Source organism: Aptenodytes patagonicus, chromosome 4 (assembly GCF_965638725.1).
Source record: "Aptenodytes patagonicus chromosome 4, bAptPat1.pri.cur, whole genome shotgun sequence".
Classification (NCBI taxonomy): Eukaryota; Metazoa; Chordata; class Aves; order Sphenisciformes; family Spheniscidae; genus Aptenodytes; species Aptenodytes patagonicus.
This window is the reverse complement of record NC_134952.1, coordinates 69886013-69902312: the sequence shown is the minus strand read 5'-3', so window position 1 is coordinate 69902312 and position 16300 is coordinate 69886013. Positions and strand designations below refer to the sequence as shown.

At 42.0% G+C, this 16300-nt stretch overlaps 1 protein-coding gene across 2 annotated transcripts in view; it reads right to left on the bottom strand.

Moving 5' to 3' along the window:
• Positions 1–16300, bottom strand: part of ZNF827 (zinc finger protein 827) — a 109562-nt gene that overhangs the window by 39997 nt on the left and 53265 nt on the right. The window contains exon 5 of one of the 2 annotated variants that reach the window (XM_076337112.1): positions 14606–14839. The exons of the other annotated variant lie outside the window; for it this stretch is intronic. Coding sequence (XP_076193227.1) covers positions 14606–14839 — 234 coding nt within the window. The remainder of the gene's footprint in view (positions 1–14605; positions 14840–16300) is intronic. 2 annotated transcript variants of the gene reach the window in all.

The following is a 16300-nucleotide window of genomic DNA, read 5'->3' as shown; positions in this document are numbered from 1 at the left end:
TCCCTCCTTGCCTTCCTCCCCAGTGTCCTAGGTCTAGCAAACAAAACCATAGCCTAGAAGCCAATTTGTAGTTTACTTTCTACACTTGAGATTCCCTGGGTGCTGCTGAATGCTGTGGTTTGGCTGCAAGGTAAGTGATCCTTTTTTCTTCAGAATAAGAGCTCTGAAATCTCAAAATCAAGGCCCCAAGGTAATTTGCCTACCACACCCCAAATACCTATACAGCCCTTTTGATTCAGACTTTCTGCTGTGAAAAGAGAAGTTGAAGACCTGAGGAAGACCTGTAGAATTTATTCTCAATTTAGTTTCAGAGAAAGATGATGAGTTTTTTTAATGATCTTCGTTCAGAGTGCTCCTGAAAGGGCACTGGTGTCATGGCAGAACTGCCCAGCCAGGTGTTGCCTCTGCTGGCTGGATGCTGACCAGACACTCCGGAAACAGGCAGCCTAAAACAGGCAGTATGCCTGGGAGAATCAAGAAAATAAATAAATGCATGAACACAGTTAAATACCAGAAGGGCCATCCAGATAAGGAATCATTCCAACAAAAAATGTACATGGGATTTATTAATTTTGGCTAAATCTGTACACGTACTTCTGGTACTAGCCAAGATACTGAAAGCCTCAAGGAAAATCTGCTTCTGTTTACTCATGATTAGCGCATGCCCTAAATTGTCACCTATGTAGCCTCCACAGCTGGAGTCAAGGGAAAGTGTGAGTTTGAATTGCTCAGACTTCATGAGCCAAAGGAGGAAAAGGCAACCCCAGCACCCAGGGAAAGAGGCCGTGGCAGAGGGTAGGGACAGGCACATTGCAGCACACAGAGCCAGAGAAGCAGAGAGCTTAGAGGCTGAGTGGATTAGGACCTGAGAGAGCAGTCTGGCCCTTGTCCAGACTGGGGGGAGTGATCAGATCTATGACCATGGGCCAGCACGTTAACTGGTGCAGACAGGGGCTGGCCAGCCTGATAGCATCAGGTCACTGATGGAGGCACTCTGCACAATGAGTTTCCTCACATGGAAGTTTCCTTGCCATCTGTCAAATTTTATTACTTAGAAGGCTCTGATATTAAAAATAAATAAACGAACACCAGTTCATAAGAAAAAGCCCAAACACAGTATTTCCTATTAACTTTGGGTCAGAGAGAAGAAAAGGGGGGTGTGTGTTTGAATCCACTAACTTCACTTTATAAATTAATCTGTTGCTGCTCTCTCTGTTTTTCCCCTCCTCTCTAACTCACATATGAATGTGTAAGCCTCACAGATTTTATTCCAAGTGCAAATGTTTCAACCACCACCAGGACTTTTGTTTTCAATTACCCAATATTACAATGAACCTCAGAGGCACCAAAACATGGTTTGGTCATCCTTGATAACATCCTCAAGCTAGTCACCTGGTTGGTGTCATCCTGTAGTCTCTGCCCAAAGATGAACAGAATCCCTTTAGCATGAAGGCATAAGCATTCCACATAAAATTAAACTGATGTGTGTCACCAAGTCCTTTTTCATTCCCCTGGTTTTTCCCTCTCCCCACATTCCTGTTCTTAAGTAGAGAGAAAGTGGCTTTGCTGCTTACAGCTCTTTAAAAAAAAAAAAAAAAATTGAAGCCAGGAGAGAAAAGCCACTTGGATATGTTCCAGGAATGGTTTACATGAAGTGCTTTCAGTCTTTTCTTATGACATTTCTTGACCTTTAAAAGAAACGTATAAACATTGATAAAAATCTTTACCCTCTATGATCCACCAGATACATTTCAGACTTCGGAAATTTTCATAGTGAATTCTCAACTGAAGACAAGTTAGAAATATCATATAATGCCTTTTTTGTCCTGTTAAGCAGATTTTTTTTTAATTTTATTTAGAACTTCCATTAGCCTTTTATTATAAAACCACAGAACACTGCATCTGTGTTGAAAAGTGTAAAAATAGCATGCTGTGCATTGAAAGTGAACACAGAACAGCAAAGGAACGCATCAGGTAACACTGTCAATCAAAAGCTCAGGTAACTCCGCAAACAAATGAGTTCTTCAGATGTCTGACAGACCAAGCCCTGCACCCAGCTGCCAAATTTAGGTGCAGAGTCAAGCTGACCTTTGCTGCTCTCTCTGCTTTTAAAATATTCTTTCTATTTCTGTTCCTGCTCCACACAGTTTAATTCCCTATCCTGCAAATGCTTTTGAATCAAACTGATACGACCCCAACTAAGACGAGAGTCGAGCAATACCAATGACCTTCTCTCCCTCACAATCAGCTAGCACTCGAATTGCCCTAACTAAATTTACATAGTTGATCATTTCCTTTGACCTTTATCTTCCCAGCTGCACCCTTTTGATATGACAGAATGCCCCTGCCAAATGTGAATCCTGTCATACTCCAATTCCCAAAAGCAAACACACACAGAAGACAGAAGGAGGGTCGCTATGATAATTTTACAAGAGCTAACGGAAGGGAAACACAGTCAGTCTGTCCCATGAGCAGCGATCACAGGCATACAACCCAGCTGTGCTAGATCTTGTGCTGGCGAAAGACTGTAATTGAGGTTATGCCCATACCCATCTCCCCATACAGGCAGTCAAACTGTAACTTCTTGAAGATTATTTTCCCTTCTGTGCTACAGAAAGTTCATTTGTGGAGTAAGGTGATACCCCTTATTTCCTTACATAGGTATCTCACGTGGTCATAGTGCAGCTAAAGTTTTTTAAGTCAAGGACTGGTACACCAAAAGGTCTCCTGGTTCAAATAATTAAAATCATGATAGCTTTGGCTTTTTTTTCCACTTTTGCATTTCTCCTTGAGTAGATGGGCTAGGTTAAATAAACTGCAATGTATCAGAATACAAAGTCAGTATACAAGAGTCATTTTCTTCATGCCAGATTTTTATAAAAGTACAGACATCTAATTCCTAGCAAAAATCAGCGGGGGATAAAGACTCAAGTAGCTTTAAAGTATCAAGACTGTGATGTCCTAAACATGGTCTGCTATTCATTCAAAACTAACCTGGATGAAGCTCAAAACAACAGCACAGCAGTGAACATTGCTCATCTGGCAGAAGATGAACTAAATCACCTAATACACCTTTTTCTGCTCTTAACTTTGTGATACAGAAACAGCTTAACAAAATAAGAGAAAATTATTGCATACATGGATGTACTACCATCAAGCCACAGAGATGCTGTTTCTTTACAGAGCAGTATAACTTTTAATCAGCTTATCTATAAAAGCCTCAATTAACTTCATCCTATTCACATTGAGCGAGACAATTTTCCACATCAGATATGAAAAATGCAATATTGGACAGGCTTGTTCCAGGAGGAAGTAATTTCTTCCACAGCTTTCAGGTTCTCTGGCATTCACAAGTACAAGGAATTGCAAAGTTTGCACACTCGGGGCAGCAGGCGAACCCCCTCCTTGCCCACCTCGCCTTCCCAGGTGCCTCTGTACAACAGGTATGAGGCTCTGGATGTGGAAGGTCAGTCAATGGATGATGTGGATGATGGTCCATCTACACCAGAGGTGTGGCCAAGGTCAGAAAGGCCTACCCCCTGTATCACAACCACCTTCACAAGGAAGAAAAGACGGGTTATAGTTGTAGGCAACTCCCTTCTGAGGGGAACGGAGAGTCCAATATGCCGGACAGACCCTCTTCTTGGGGAAGTCTGCTGCCTCCCTGGGGCCCGGGTTAAGGACACCACTAGGAAACTTCCTAGCCTGGTACGGCCCTCAGACTATTACCCATGACTGCTCTTCCATCTGGGTGGTGATGAAGTCACAATGCATAGTCCAAGGGCAATCAAAAGAGACTTCAGGGCCTTGGGATGGTTGGTAAGGGAATCTGGAGCACAGGTTATTTTTTCCTCTCTCCTTCCAGCTGTGGGCAGTGATATTGGAAGAAACAGACGGACCCAGTCTATTAATACATGGCTCTGTGGCTGGTGTCCCTGCCACAATTCGGGTTTTTTCAATAATGGGATGGCCTACATGGCACCAGGCCTGCTGGCATCAGATGGGATTCACCTTTCTCAAAGGGGGAAGAAGGTCTTTGGCTCACAAGCTAGCGGGGCTCGTTGACAGAGCTATAAACTAGACTTGAAGGCGGAAGGGGATCGTGTCAGGCTTGCGCATGACAAGCTGCGGGATGACACACCAAGGTTAGAGGGACAGGGTGCTAGCGAGGGCCCTCAGCCTGTTGCTCTGAGCCGTGCCGGCTACACTGCAGCACACTTGAAGTCTTACGGAGATGAGCCAGGGCCTCCTGAGGTAATAGGAGCCAAGAGGGAAACACCAGTGAAATACCTCAAAGGAACTAAGGGGCATTCCTCTAAGGAGGTGACATGGCTGACAGCCCAGCTGAAGTGCCTCTACACCAATGCATGCAGCATGGGCAACAAACAGGAGGGATTGGAAGCCACCGTGCTGCTAGAAATCTATGACCTAGCTGCCGTTACTGAAACTTGGTGGGACAAATCCCATGACTGGGGGGCAGTTATCGATGGCTACAGGCTGTTCAGAAGGGACAAGCGAGGAAGGAGGGGTGGAGGGGTTGCCCTCTACATCAAGAAATGGATAGAGTGTGAAGAGCTGTCTCTGAAGAATAGCCACGAGCAGATTGAAAGCTTATGGGTAAGAATTAGAGACCGAGGCAACAAAGGGAACCTTGTGGTTGGTGTCTACTACAGGCCACCCAATCAAGGGGAGCCTATTGACAAAGCCTTCTTACTCCAGCTACAGGAGGCATCACACTCACAGGCTCTTGTCCTGCTTGGGGGACTTCAACCACCCCGACACCTGCTGGAAAAGTAGCACAATGAGCTGTAGGCAATCCAGGAGACTCCTGGAGTGCATCGAGGATAACTTCTTAAGCCAGGTAATAGACAGCCCTACCAGAGGGGATGTGATACTGGACCTGATGGTCACCAACGCAAGTGAGCTAATCGGCAATGTCAAGATTGGAGGCAGCCTGGGCTGCAGTGATCATGCACTGGTGGAGTTCGCAATCCTGAGGGATATGGGTCAGGTGAAGAGTAAAGTCAGGACCCTGAATTTTAGGAAAGCAAGCTTCCAGCTGTTCAAGGAGTTAGTCAATAGGACCCCCTGGGAAATTGCCCTCAGGGACAAGCGAGCAGAACAGAGCTGGCAGATCTTTAAGGACACTTTCCATAGAGCACAAGAGCTCTCAATCCCCAGGTGTAAGAAATCAGGAGAGGAAGGCAAAAGACCAGCATGGATGAGTGGAGACCTGCTGGTCAAGCTAAAGGGCAAGAAGGAAATGCACAGGCAGTGGAAGCAGGGACAGGTATCCTGGGAAGAGTACAGGGACGCTGCCCGGTTGTGTAGGGGTGGGGTCAGGAAGGCCAAGGCACAGCTGGAGCCGAACTTGGCAAGGGACGCAAAGAATAATAAGAAGGACTTCTACAGGTATGTCAGCCAGAAAAGGAAGGTCAAAGAAAGCGTACCCCCCCTGATGAACAGGACTGGCAAACTGGTAACAACGGACGAGGAGAAGGTTGAGGTACTCAACAACTTTTTTGCCTGTCTTCACTGGCAACCTCTCTTCCCACACCTCTCGAGTGGATGGACTGCAAGGCAGGGACTGGGGGAGCAAAGTCCCTCCCACTGTAAGAGAAGATCAGGTTCATGACCACCTGAGGAACCTGAACATAAGTCTATGGGACCTGACAAGATGCATCCCAGGGAATCCTGAGTCCTGAGGGAATTGGTTGATGTAGTTGCCAAGCCACTCTGTGATATCTGAAAAGTCATGGCAGTCAGATGAAGTCCCTGGTGACTGGAAAAAGGGAAACATTGCACCCATTTTTAAAAAGGGTAGAAGGGAGGACCCTGGGAACTACCGAGCTGTCAGCCTCACCTCTGTGCCTGGGAAGATCATGGAACAGATCCTCCTGGAAGCTATGCTAAGGCACATGGAGGACAGGGAGGTGAATCGAGACAACCAGTATGGCTTCACCAAGGGCAAGTCCTGCCTGACTAACCTAGTGGCCCTTCTATGATGGAGTGACTACATCAGTGGACAAGGGAAGAGCTACGGATGTCATCTACCTGGACTTCCGTAAGGCCTTTGACACGGTCCCCCACAACATCCTTCTCTCTAAATTGGAGAGGTATGGATTTGATGGGTGGACAGTTCAGTGGATGAGGAATTGGTTGGATGGTCGCATCCAGAGGGTAGTGGTCAACGGCTCAATGTCCAAATGGAGATCAGTGACGAGTGGTGTCCCTCAGGGGTCCGTATTGGGACAGGCACTGTTTAATATCTTCATCAATGCCATAGACAGTGGGATCGAGTGCACCCTCAGCAAGTTTGCTGATGACACCAAGCTGAGTGGTGTGGTTGACACACCAGAGGGAGGGGATGCCATCCAAAGGGACCTGGACAAGCTTGAGAAGTGGGCGTGTGTGAACCTCATGAGGTTCAACAAGGCCAAGTGCAAGGTCCTGCACCTGGGTCGGGGCAACCCCCGGTATCAATACAGGCTGGGGGATGAAGGGATTGAGAGCAGCCCTGCCGAGAAGGACTTGGGGGTACTGCTGGGTGAAAAGCTGGACATGACCTGGCAATGTGCGCTCGCAGCCCAGAAAGCCAATCGTATCCTGGGCTGCATCAAAAGAAGCGTGGCCAGCAGGTCGAGGGAGGTGATTCTGCCCCTCTACTCTGCTCTGGTGAGACCCCACCTGGAGTCCCGCATCCAGCTCTGGAGCCCTCAGCACGGGAAAGACATGGACCTGTTGGAGCGGGTCCAGAGGAGGGGCACAAAAATGATCAGAGGAATGGAACACCTCTCCTAAGAAGAAAGGTGGAGAGAGTTGGGGTTGTTTAGCCTGGAGAAGAGAAAGCTCCGGGGAGACCTTATTGCGGCCTTTCAATACTTAAAGGGGGCTTATAAGAAAGATGGGGAGAAACTTTTTAGCAGGGCCTGTTGTGATAGGACAAGGGGTAATGGTTTTAAACTAAAGGGGGGTAGATTTAGACTAGATATAAGGAAGAAATTTTTTACGGTGAGGATGGTGAAACACTGGCACAGGTGGCACAGGTTGCCCAGAGAGGTGGTGGATGCCCCATCCCTGGAAGCATTCAAGGTCAGGCTGGACGGGGCTCTGAGCAACCTGATCTAGTTGAAGATGTCCCCGCTCATTGCAGGGGGGGTTGGACTAGATGACCTTTAGAGGTCCCTTCCAACCTGAACTATTCTATGATTCTATGCAGCACTCACCTGCTTTAGAGGGGACACACTGAACATGCTCTTCTAATGCAGCACAGTTTGCTTTACACTTTATTTGAAATGAAAGTCAAAATCAAGTGCACGGATTTAATAAAAAACACAAGTCGTAGTAAATATTACTTTTGCTGATACAATAGCTGTCCAATTACTTCCCACTGCTAAAATCAAATGAATCCTTGTTAAATCATTCATGCTTATTCCCACCATTTTATTTAAAACTTCATGTTGCAACTAAAATTCTAAGTTGCTCATATTTGCTGAAATGCCCATCAGCTTTACAAATCAACTTTATGAATCAACTTAGAAAAGAAAGCCTTTCCCATATGTCTCATAAATTGGACTCATGTACTAGTTTTCACAATCAAGCAGACAGGGGTAACTAGTGGGTCAACTTGTACCGACTTCAAAAGCTTTCAGTATGAAGAATCAGGCATTTTGTCATGCTACTTGTTCTGATTTGCTAGAAATAAATATGCCCTAAAACAGCTTAAATAAAACCTCAGAGGTAGGGAACAGTTGGCGAGCCCTGAAGGTTCCACTACAGAGACACAACAAGTAACATCTGATGTTCCCTAGAGCACTGTGCTTGATGCTTTATTTTGCTAGTACTTTTTTCAAACTGCTGTTTTATATAAAACAATGTCAATGGGCTTTGAATCAACGTAACAGGATCCTGCATTAAAAAAAAAATCATAAAATGCCTCATATTGGTTAAAGTGGAACCTCTGAACTCCCATGTTATAGAATTTTGCAACTATAGGCTTAGTTTCACAAAAATGCAAACTAACCAAAAAAAAGGAGCAAAGCAAAGCAATAGACTAATTTGAGTTGTGATATGTATCTGCTGCTCCTTCCATTTAAATGGTAGGATTATGGTGCTTACCTGAAAGACCCTATTTGCAGAACACAGCCAACCCCTCAAAACATAGATCAAGGAGAATTTGATAAAAAGTTTACATGTGCACTGAATTGTTATTTTACAACATATTCCAATCTATGCAGGTCTCCCAGTTCAAGAAAATTCTAGTCTAACATTTCTGCAGCAAGCTGTACCTTTGCAGAGAGCCTGGCTCCAGCTCTCCTGTCTTTACAAGCTGACTCTCCAAAGGCAAGGGGGATTGCAAGAGGCCCTTCTGCAAATACTATGCATCCACAATTCCCTGACACTTTGAAAAAAATTGTCATGCCCACTTTCCATAGCTTTGCGGCCACTCCCACCTGGCTGAACATCATCAAGGAATAGCAGTAAAGCAAAGCATCGTGGGGTTTGTTTAAACTCTTTAGTGACAATTCCTAAAAACTAAACTAAACTGAAATAAAATCCAGAACACCAAAAGCAGCACATTTGAACCACAGACATTATGATTTCTTATTATTCCAAATTACCTAATCTTTTAAATTAACATGGTTTTCATTAAATGTCAAGATCACCCTGACATGGAAAAAAGGAAGAAGATGAACTACAATAACTTAAAGGTATAGTATAGCATCTACTGAACTAAAAGCTAGGCTCTGTTATAAGGTACTTGTTTTTCTGTGATTTTTGTTGTTTTGTGGTTTGTTGGGTTTTTTTTTTTAAGATCTATAGGGGAAAAAAAATCTTAGACTTTGCAGACTTCCATGCTTCCCACCCTATACTTCTGTGAATGGGCAGTATTTTTTCACATTTTTCCTGCTTTTGGGTTTAGACATTAATGTTGTCATGAAACATGGCAAAACCCATCAATAGGTAAGAATCCATTACTAGTTGAGTTCTTCTGGGATTATGTTATTATGCAGATGCCATGGAAAAGTTTATTAAACTGAATGAATGTACCATGGCCTGATACGAACTTCATGTAGTACAGCATTGGCAGGAGAGTCTCAAAATCTTGAAAAAAAATCTGGAATCTGACACATTGCAATAATAAATCTAGCTATCTAGAAACTTCTTTTTCTATACTGTAATTAAAACACAGCTTAACTTTAACCATTCACAATCTATTTCACATTTCTGTTGGTTAAAAAACCCCAAAACAACAAAAAAACACTTGGCTAGTAGCAGGATTTAATCCGGTGATGTGACTTGCCATCTCTCTAGTTCCCATCAAAAGAAAGTCTTATTTTGGGTCATACACTTCTCCGCTTACTTTTCCGGGCTTCTACAGAAGCGACTGCTGCTGCCCAGAGCTTTCTAATGAGCTATTTAAAGACCAAGGAACAAAAGAATTCCCTGTATTTTCACTCCTCTGCCCATTATCAAGCTCTCTAAGCAGGGATGAAAGCACTCTTGACAGCTCCCCTGCAATCTAGGTACGGAGACTCTTACGAGGTCCTGACAACAGCTATCTCCAAAGACAGCAGCCTAGCTCGATACAAGCGCTTCCCAGAACAGTCCACGAAGTTATGATAAAAGAAGGTTAGTTTCTCTGTCCCCCACCTCACCCAAAAAATGTAGCGATGTACTTTTTCTTCACCATAGTAACAATAAACCAAAAGACTGCCAACGCAACCCACTAAACCTGGAAAGATTTTGTGACTGCTAAGAATAATAGCTTTCTAGTCATGGACTCGTTTTTGTTGTAAATTCACATTGCTGGTGACAGCCAAGCATAAAGCCACCCAAGCCTCAAAATGAGGTAAATCTGACACCAGCTGTCCAGCCACACGTGCACAGATAGCACTCCTAGTTAGCAAACTTTTTAAACTATATTGTTATTTAGTTCCTCTGGAAGTCTGTACTGCTGTGACTGGACTGGTTTCGGTATAAGCTAATTTAAGTCCTTCTCAGATAGTCCTTCACCTTGCTGTGCCCTAATGCACAATGTGCCATTTTTGGAATGGGAGTAGCACTGAGGTGTTCTGGCCTTCATCTTATGCTAGGATTTTACTATCATTCTTTTTTCTTTTTCTTCCTCTTTTTAAATAGAAGTTCTAATCCATGTGGTTTCAGTTGAATGTAAGATATAGCGTCAAAAAAATTAACTACAAGGCACGAAATAGGAAATTAGCATGAACATTTTCAAGTGGATAGAGACTTAATCAAAAAAGGAAAAAAACCACCAAACCCTTGCAATAACCAGTTGTGCTGGAAGAGGAATTGTCATATAATTGGGTGATAATAAATGGAATTGATCAAGAATGCTTTTGGAATCAATTGTATGCAACATTTTACTTCATGACCTTGGCACAAAAGGTAAGTATGCACTAATTGCATCTGCTGATAACCCCAAATTATGACACATTGTGGGTACTGGGGAATTAGTGTATTACAAGAAGTACTGTGTGACCTGAGGATTGAAGTACAAAAAATCCAAAGGAACTGAATAGTAAAAAGGTCATGCATTTGCTAGTGATAACAAGGATATGTGCAATAAATGGGGACTTGATCCACTGAAAAAAAAGAGAGGAGGAAAACAACCTGAGTTACTACTGAAATGCAAAATGACTACATTTCACAAATAAGATATAGCTGAAATAAAGGCAAATGTGATTCAGCCAACATTTCTAGGAAAGACAGGGACATACTAATGTCATAGTTTAAGGCACCAGGGTAAAATACTACTTATAAAATGCTAGTACCTGCAATAGATTTTATACACCTCCAGCTATGCATTCATTTTTGGACAAGAAGGCAAAACACTGTATGCTTCTGAAAGATAATACATGCCCAAAACATATTAGCAGCATGGCTATTTCAACAGAAAATGAGTTTTTAGACTCAAACATTAGCATGTAAATGCAAATATTTATTTTAAATTTCAGTCTCCTCTGAAACCTACCTTTCAATTTACAAGACTGAGTGTATAAAACTGACCAGGGATCACTGGGTGCACCACTTAATTAAACATTTTGAGAAATAAATTAGCTTTTCCATGAAAGAGAACTGGCAAGAATGTAGAAAACTGGTTCAGGTGTATTTGAAATACATTACTTCCATTTCTTATAAGTGATTTTGTGCAACATTTAATAGGAATTTAAAATCTTGCAGGAATGGCACCCTTCTAAACAGAGATAAGAGCGATTTGCCCCACTCCACTATCTCCTCAAATCTGTTTGCTTACCATTGGATCTAGTCTCAGTCAAGACTTAGTAATGGACAGAATTCACAGCTCACCTTTGTACATTCATATAAATCATGGTAGTCATTTCACGTTCTTCTGAAAAATATAGGTTGAAAGTCTGCACTGAGGCTCGAACTTTGCCTGTTAACCCCCAAAGACCATTTCTTCTAAATGGGCTTTTCATTTATTTTTAAATAGCAGAACAGTTGTTAGGAAGTTTTATTTTGACTATCTGGATGGAAATGGGTTCTGCCTAGACATGCCCAAGAGACATTAGCCTTCTTAGCTTGAATAATCCTCTGGAAGAAGTGCAACTAGGTATCAAGTGACTAGGTATCAAGTTTGTGAACTGTGAGGTAGAAGATCTGATTCCAAGTGGAACACAGTGGAGAAAAAACTGGTATAAAAGTGCATAGCATCTCCAGATAAGGTCCAACTCCACCAAAGTAATGTGCAGGGTAAGGGCCTGATCTTAAACACTGGTTGTGTGCTGCTAGGAGCATGCAAGTGTCCTGACAGGTTTTTAGCTTAATGAGAAATGAGAGTGCCTTGTGTAGTAGAACTAAAATAGACAGCTGTATGTGATTTTCTCTTGTTTCTGTACATCTACCTCTACAATGACAACTAGTAAATGTTCTATTAATGTTCTACTACCGTAAAATACGTTTATTCTTCTAACTTCTCCTAGCTTTAGAGTAGTTTCTGAGTGGCTGACGAGTCCCTCCATTATAGGGGCTGGTGATTTGCAGTAAGTCTCTCTTACAGTAAGCACCGGCCCAAACTAGGCTCCAGGGCTGGAAAGGCCTTCCACTACACTATACAAGCTCAGCTAAGAGCTAGCAACACAGCATCTCTGTTTGGGAAGAGATTTCCCAGTGAAAAATATAAACCAGTGTATCCTTCACATGAAAGGAGACAGCAAGGTCTATGGCTAAATCCCAAGAGGCTCCCATGAGGCTGCAACAATCGGCAATATTATTGCTCAGGGGATAACAGAAGCATGTATGTCAGGAACGCAGAAAGCAAAATACTATTATGTCGGAAATCCCTTGCTGAATTTGTATGCAGTGCAGTAATCAGTATTACACAGAAGAAAGTGAAAATAACAAAGCAAGGATGTAATCCATTCAGTCTTTACCAAGAATATATAGAGCCCGGAAGGACCTGACTTAAACCCAATTATATAATACATCAAATCTAATAAGGGCACTTGACTGAAGATTTCCCACAGACAGTAGAACAACCAGACATACTCATTCCTTTCCTTCCTTTTTTTTGGCTCCTTCCAGTACCAGGAAAAAGGAGGAAGTTTGTTCTTGTTTTCACTTTATTCTGAAGAAGTGGCTTAATTGTTTAAGTTCTAAATCACCAAAAAAAGAGTGCAGAATTGCTTAAGATAAGCTGGGAAGTCAATAGTGATCTCAGAGTAGTCTACCAGATAAAGCAAACATTAAAAAAACACTAAAGAGGCTACTGATCTTAGATATTCCTCTTAAATTTGTGCTGCATTAAACTGTATCTTAGTGTTTTCCTCCTTTATAGTTTCTGCCTTAGATGGTAATTCAGAAAAGTGCAAGTTGAAAACAGTGTATGTGATAAACTTGGTATAACCCCACCCACTGGCTGATTCAGGAATACCAACTGCAGCAATACCGACTGAGTAAATCCTAGACTAATTCTTTATCTTCTAATCTACGAATTAACCAAAAAGACCACTATCAGCAAAAACTGCTCAATCACTAAGAAATCATAACAGAAATGTTAATCTAGTATATTTCTTACTACGACCTTTAAAGACTGGGAGTTCCCAACAGAAGTGACTGAAGACTTGACCAAGATTTTATACATGCCAGATTTCACTCATATAAACAGATATTTAAGGCACAAATATTCTAATATCATAGTCTGTAATAAAACTATTCAAACACAGCCCGCTAATGCTGAATTCAAGATTCACAATCAAGAACGCTAATGTCTCTGAAGTACTTAAGAAATCATTAAGTTACAGAGCTTGCTCTTTATGAAAATAGTTATATAATTTTATATGCATGAAGAAAAACAAAGTCACAGGTTAACGTTCATTAGACTGTAAAGTTCTGCTACCAGAATACCATACTCGAATCAGTTACCGGCAGCAACAAGTGCACTATATCAATAACCAAATGTTTAGTATTTGGGAGTCTGTGAAAAATTGGGAAACTTCTGCTCTGATCAACTTTTGTACCTGGGAAGCACTTTTTGCACCATTAACACAGAAGGGTTGCAAATCAATGATTCAAATTCTTCTGCAAACTAAAGTGTGCAGGTATGAACAGGAGTGAATTAATTATGTGTTTGAATTTATGGGGGAGATCCTAGTCAGTTAAAGTCTTTCAGGTATAAACTTGAGCTCAAATTCAATGTTGACAGTATCCAATCAAGCCAAATAATTTCAGATAGGTTTGGCAAGGGTCTCAGAAGTTACTAAACCTGTAAGCATTTCCACTGGCACCTCTTGCGTGACTTGGGCATACTTCAAAAAATAAGTCTTGTCCAGTTTTGGAGAAGACTTAAAAACAAACTGATCCAGTTTAGGTGAGGAAGTACGAAACCCAGCCTCCCAGCCTGACTTTCACATCTCAGTCCTGAAAATTGAAGTCTATGAGAAATTCAAAGCCTTTTCATCATTCACTTAACCTGTTCCCAGCAGGGAGAATTCAACCCTTTTACTTTCCCTTAAAGTTAAACCTCGATTCTGACAGTTAGACAAAGCATAATTAGCAGAACATACATTTTTGTTTGACTCCCTTTGGCTGTAACAGTACATTTGTGTATACACATGCATACTGTCTACTTGTCTGGCAGAAGGATGTATCACTAAGGCAATGTAGGCAAGTTCAAGTGGTCTCCCTAACAGCAGAAATCTGGCTCAGTTTACATTACTTTTTTAACAGTGTATCTTATAAGTTTGAGTACAAGATATTGTCAGAAAAAATAAAGGGCTTTAAAAGTCATCATTTATAAAGCTATATAAGGTATAGTTCAGTACAGACACACATTCTTATAATGTTAATGAAGTGACACATGATAAATTGGTATTATGTTTCGGTACATTTTAAAAATGACAACATCTAAAAGCTTTAAGGCACCATTTCTTTTGACTTATCCCATAGTCATCAATTTGAAAACCAGAGCACAGATTATTAGATACTATGGCAACAGACCAAACAACTGAAGTTGTTACTTTACTTGCTACTAAAGCTAAACATTCCTTCTGCAAGGTAACACTGCTAGCATAGATGAAAAAAAAAAATTAAGAAGTTGAATATTATTAAAATAAATATCTACCTGAGAGCTTCATGAGGAGCTCAGATGCTGCCTTGACTGACATGTCCTGCCTCATCACATTTGCCTGCACTTCCTGTGGCTTGAGTTTCTCCTCAGGGCCATTTGGAGCTGAGGCTTCGGATTCCTCACTGAACACATAGCTGGACTGAGACAAGGCTGCACTTGCAGCTTCTTCATCCTTAGGCTCCTCTTTCACTTTAAATTTAGGAGTCAAGGGCTCTTTTTGATTTGCAGCTGCCAAGAGAAGGAAAGAAGTGAGACTTAATGAGGTATGTAATATATAATCATAGAACAGCTAGTAACAGGAAGAAACCATAACTTGAGAAATGCTAGAGCAGGTACTGGGAGCAAGCATGTCAACAGTATGCAAAGATGCTTCAAGAAGTAAACGAACTTCTGCATCTTTTGTACAAAGGGACAGTTTTCAAACACAAAAACTGCATGTACCAGAGCTCAAGAAACCATCCTTCTCCTCTTACTTTTTTGTCCCTACTCCTCCTAAAAGCATTCCCCTGGTCACATCGGTCTTCTACAGGCTTGATGGAAGTTTAAAACATCATTTCACATAAGGGCAAATATGGCAAAGCCCATGGGTACCACATATTGAGCTCTTAGAGCATGGAAAAGAGGCAAAAGATGAAGAGTAGAAAGATAGGAAGCCTAAGAGGGGAGTAAAAGGGAAAAGAACAGCAAATTCTTAGGTCCTAAAAGTTGGTGTTTGTTAAGAAAGAGAACAGAGGGATTTTCAGAAGACAGCTCTGCACTGGAAGATGCTATTAGAGCACTGTTCCAGGTTCTACATCCATAAAAAAGAAAGAAAGCAAGTTTAAAATAATCCTTTCAAATACTCCATGTAAGCAGCTGCACAGCCTCAGAGAAGGGTACAGAGACCTTGGGGCTACTTAAAATCTACACACTGAAAAATGTTGTTCTTGAACGGTCTTTCCGATACCCCCTTGACAGCAGTAGATCCTTTGCACTGTATTTGGTTGAAGGGATAAAACCAAGAACGCCTCTTAAACAACACTTCCAAACCCAAGAAATATAAATTCACAGGCAGACTGCACAACAAACAGGAGGCTAAAGAAGATGCACTATTTTTCAGCAGCTCTTCTTATACTTCTTTATGTTTGACAATTAAGAGATACTTCCTTTCCTGTCTCTTAGTGGCTTTTTCTTGTTCAAAATTTCGCTTTAAATTCCCAGTGACACACAGCAGATGCCTTGTTCAGTGTCCCAAACTTTGATGAGTTTACATCTCTCTCACATCTCTAAACCTCTGTCTTCACAAATGTGAAAGATAGAGCATCATCTCCATTTTGTTATCTTTCTAAGCTCTCTCACTGTTTACCTCACTACCTCTCCTAGATATTTTTCTCCTTCCACACAACAATCCCCTGCCTACCCTCATGACTCTTGCAGGTGAGCTCTGTCAAATCTCACTTGGACCACGTAAGAAGGATGTACCCCACCACTGCTTTCACAGGCTGCAGCAGGGCATTAGAAGCCAACGTGCATTGCCTGCTGCAGAAAGCTGGGTTTTTTTACAAACCCATTACCTGAACAGGAAAAGCCGAGGAACTGGCATATTACAGCGATGGTAATATCCAACTGAAGGGGCAGGCTACTAACAGGTCACATTAACCCATCAAATTCTGGCAACATTCACCTGCTTAAGTCCTTGGTCTACTTTCT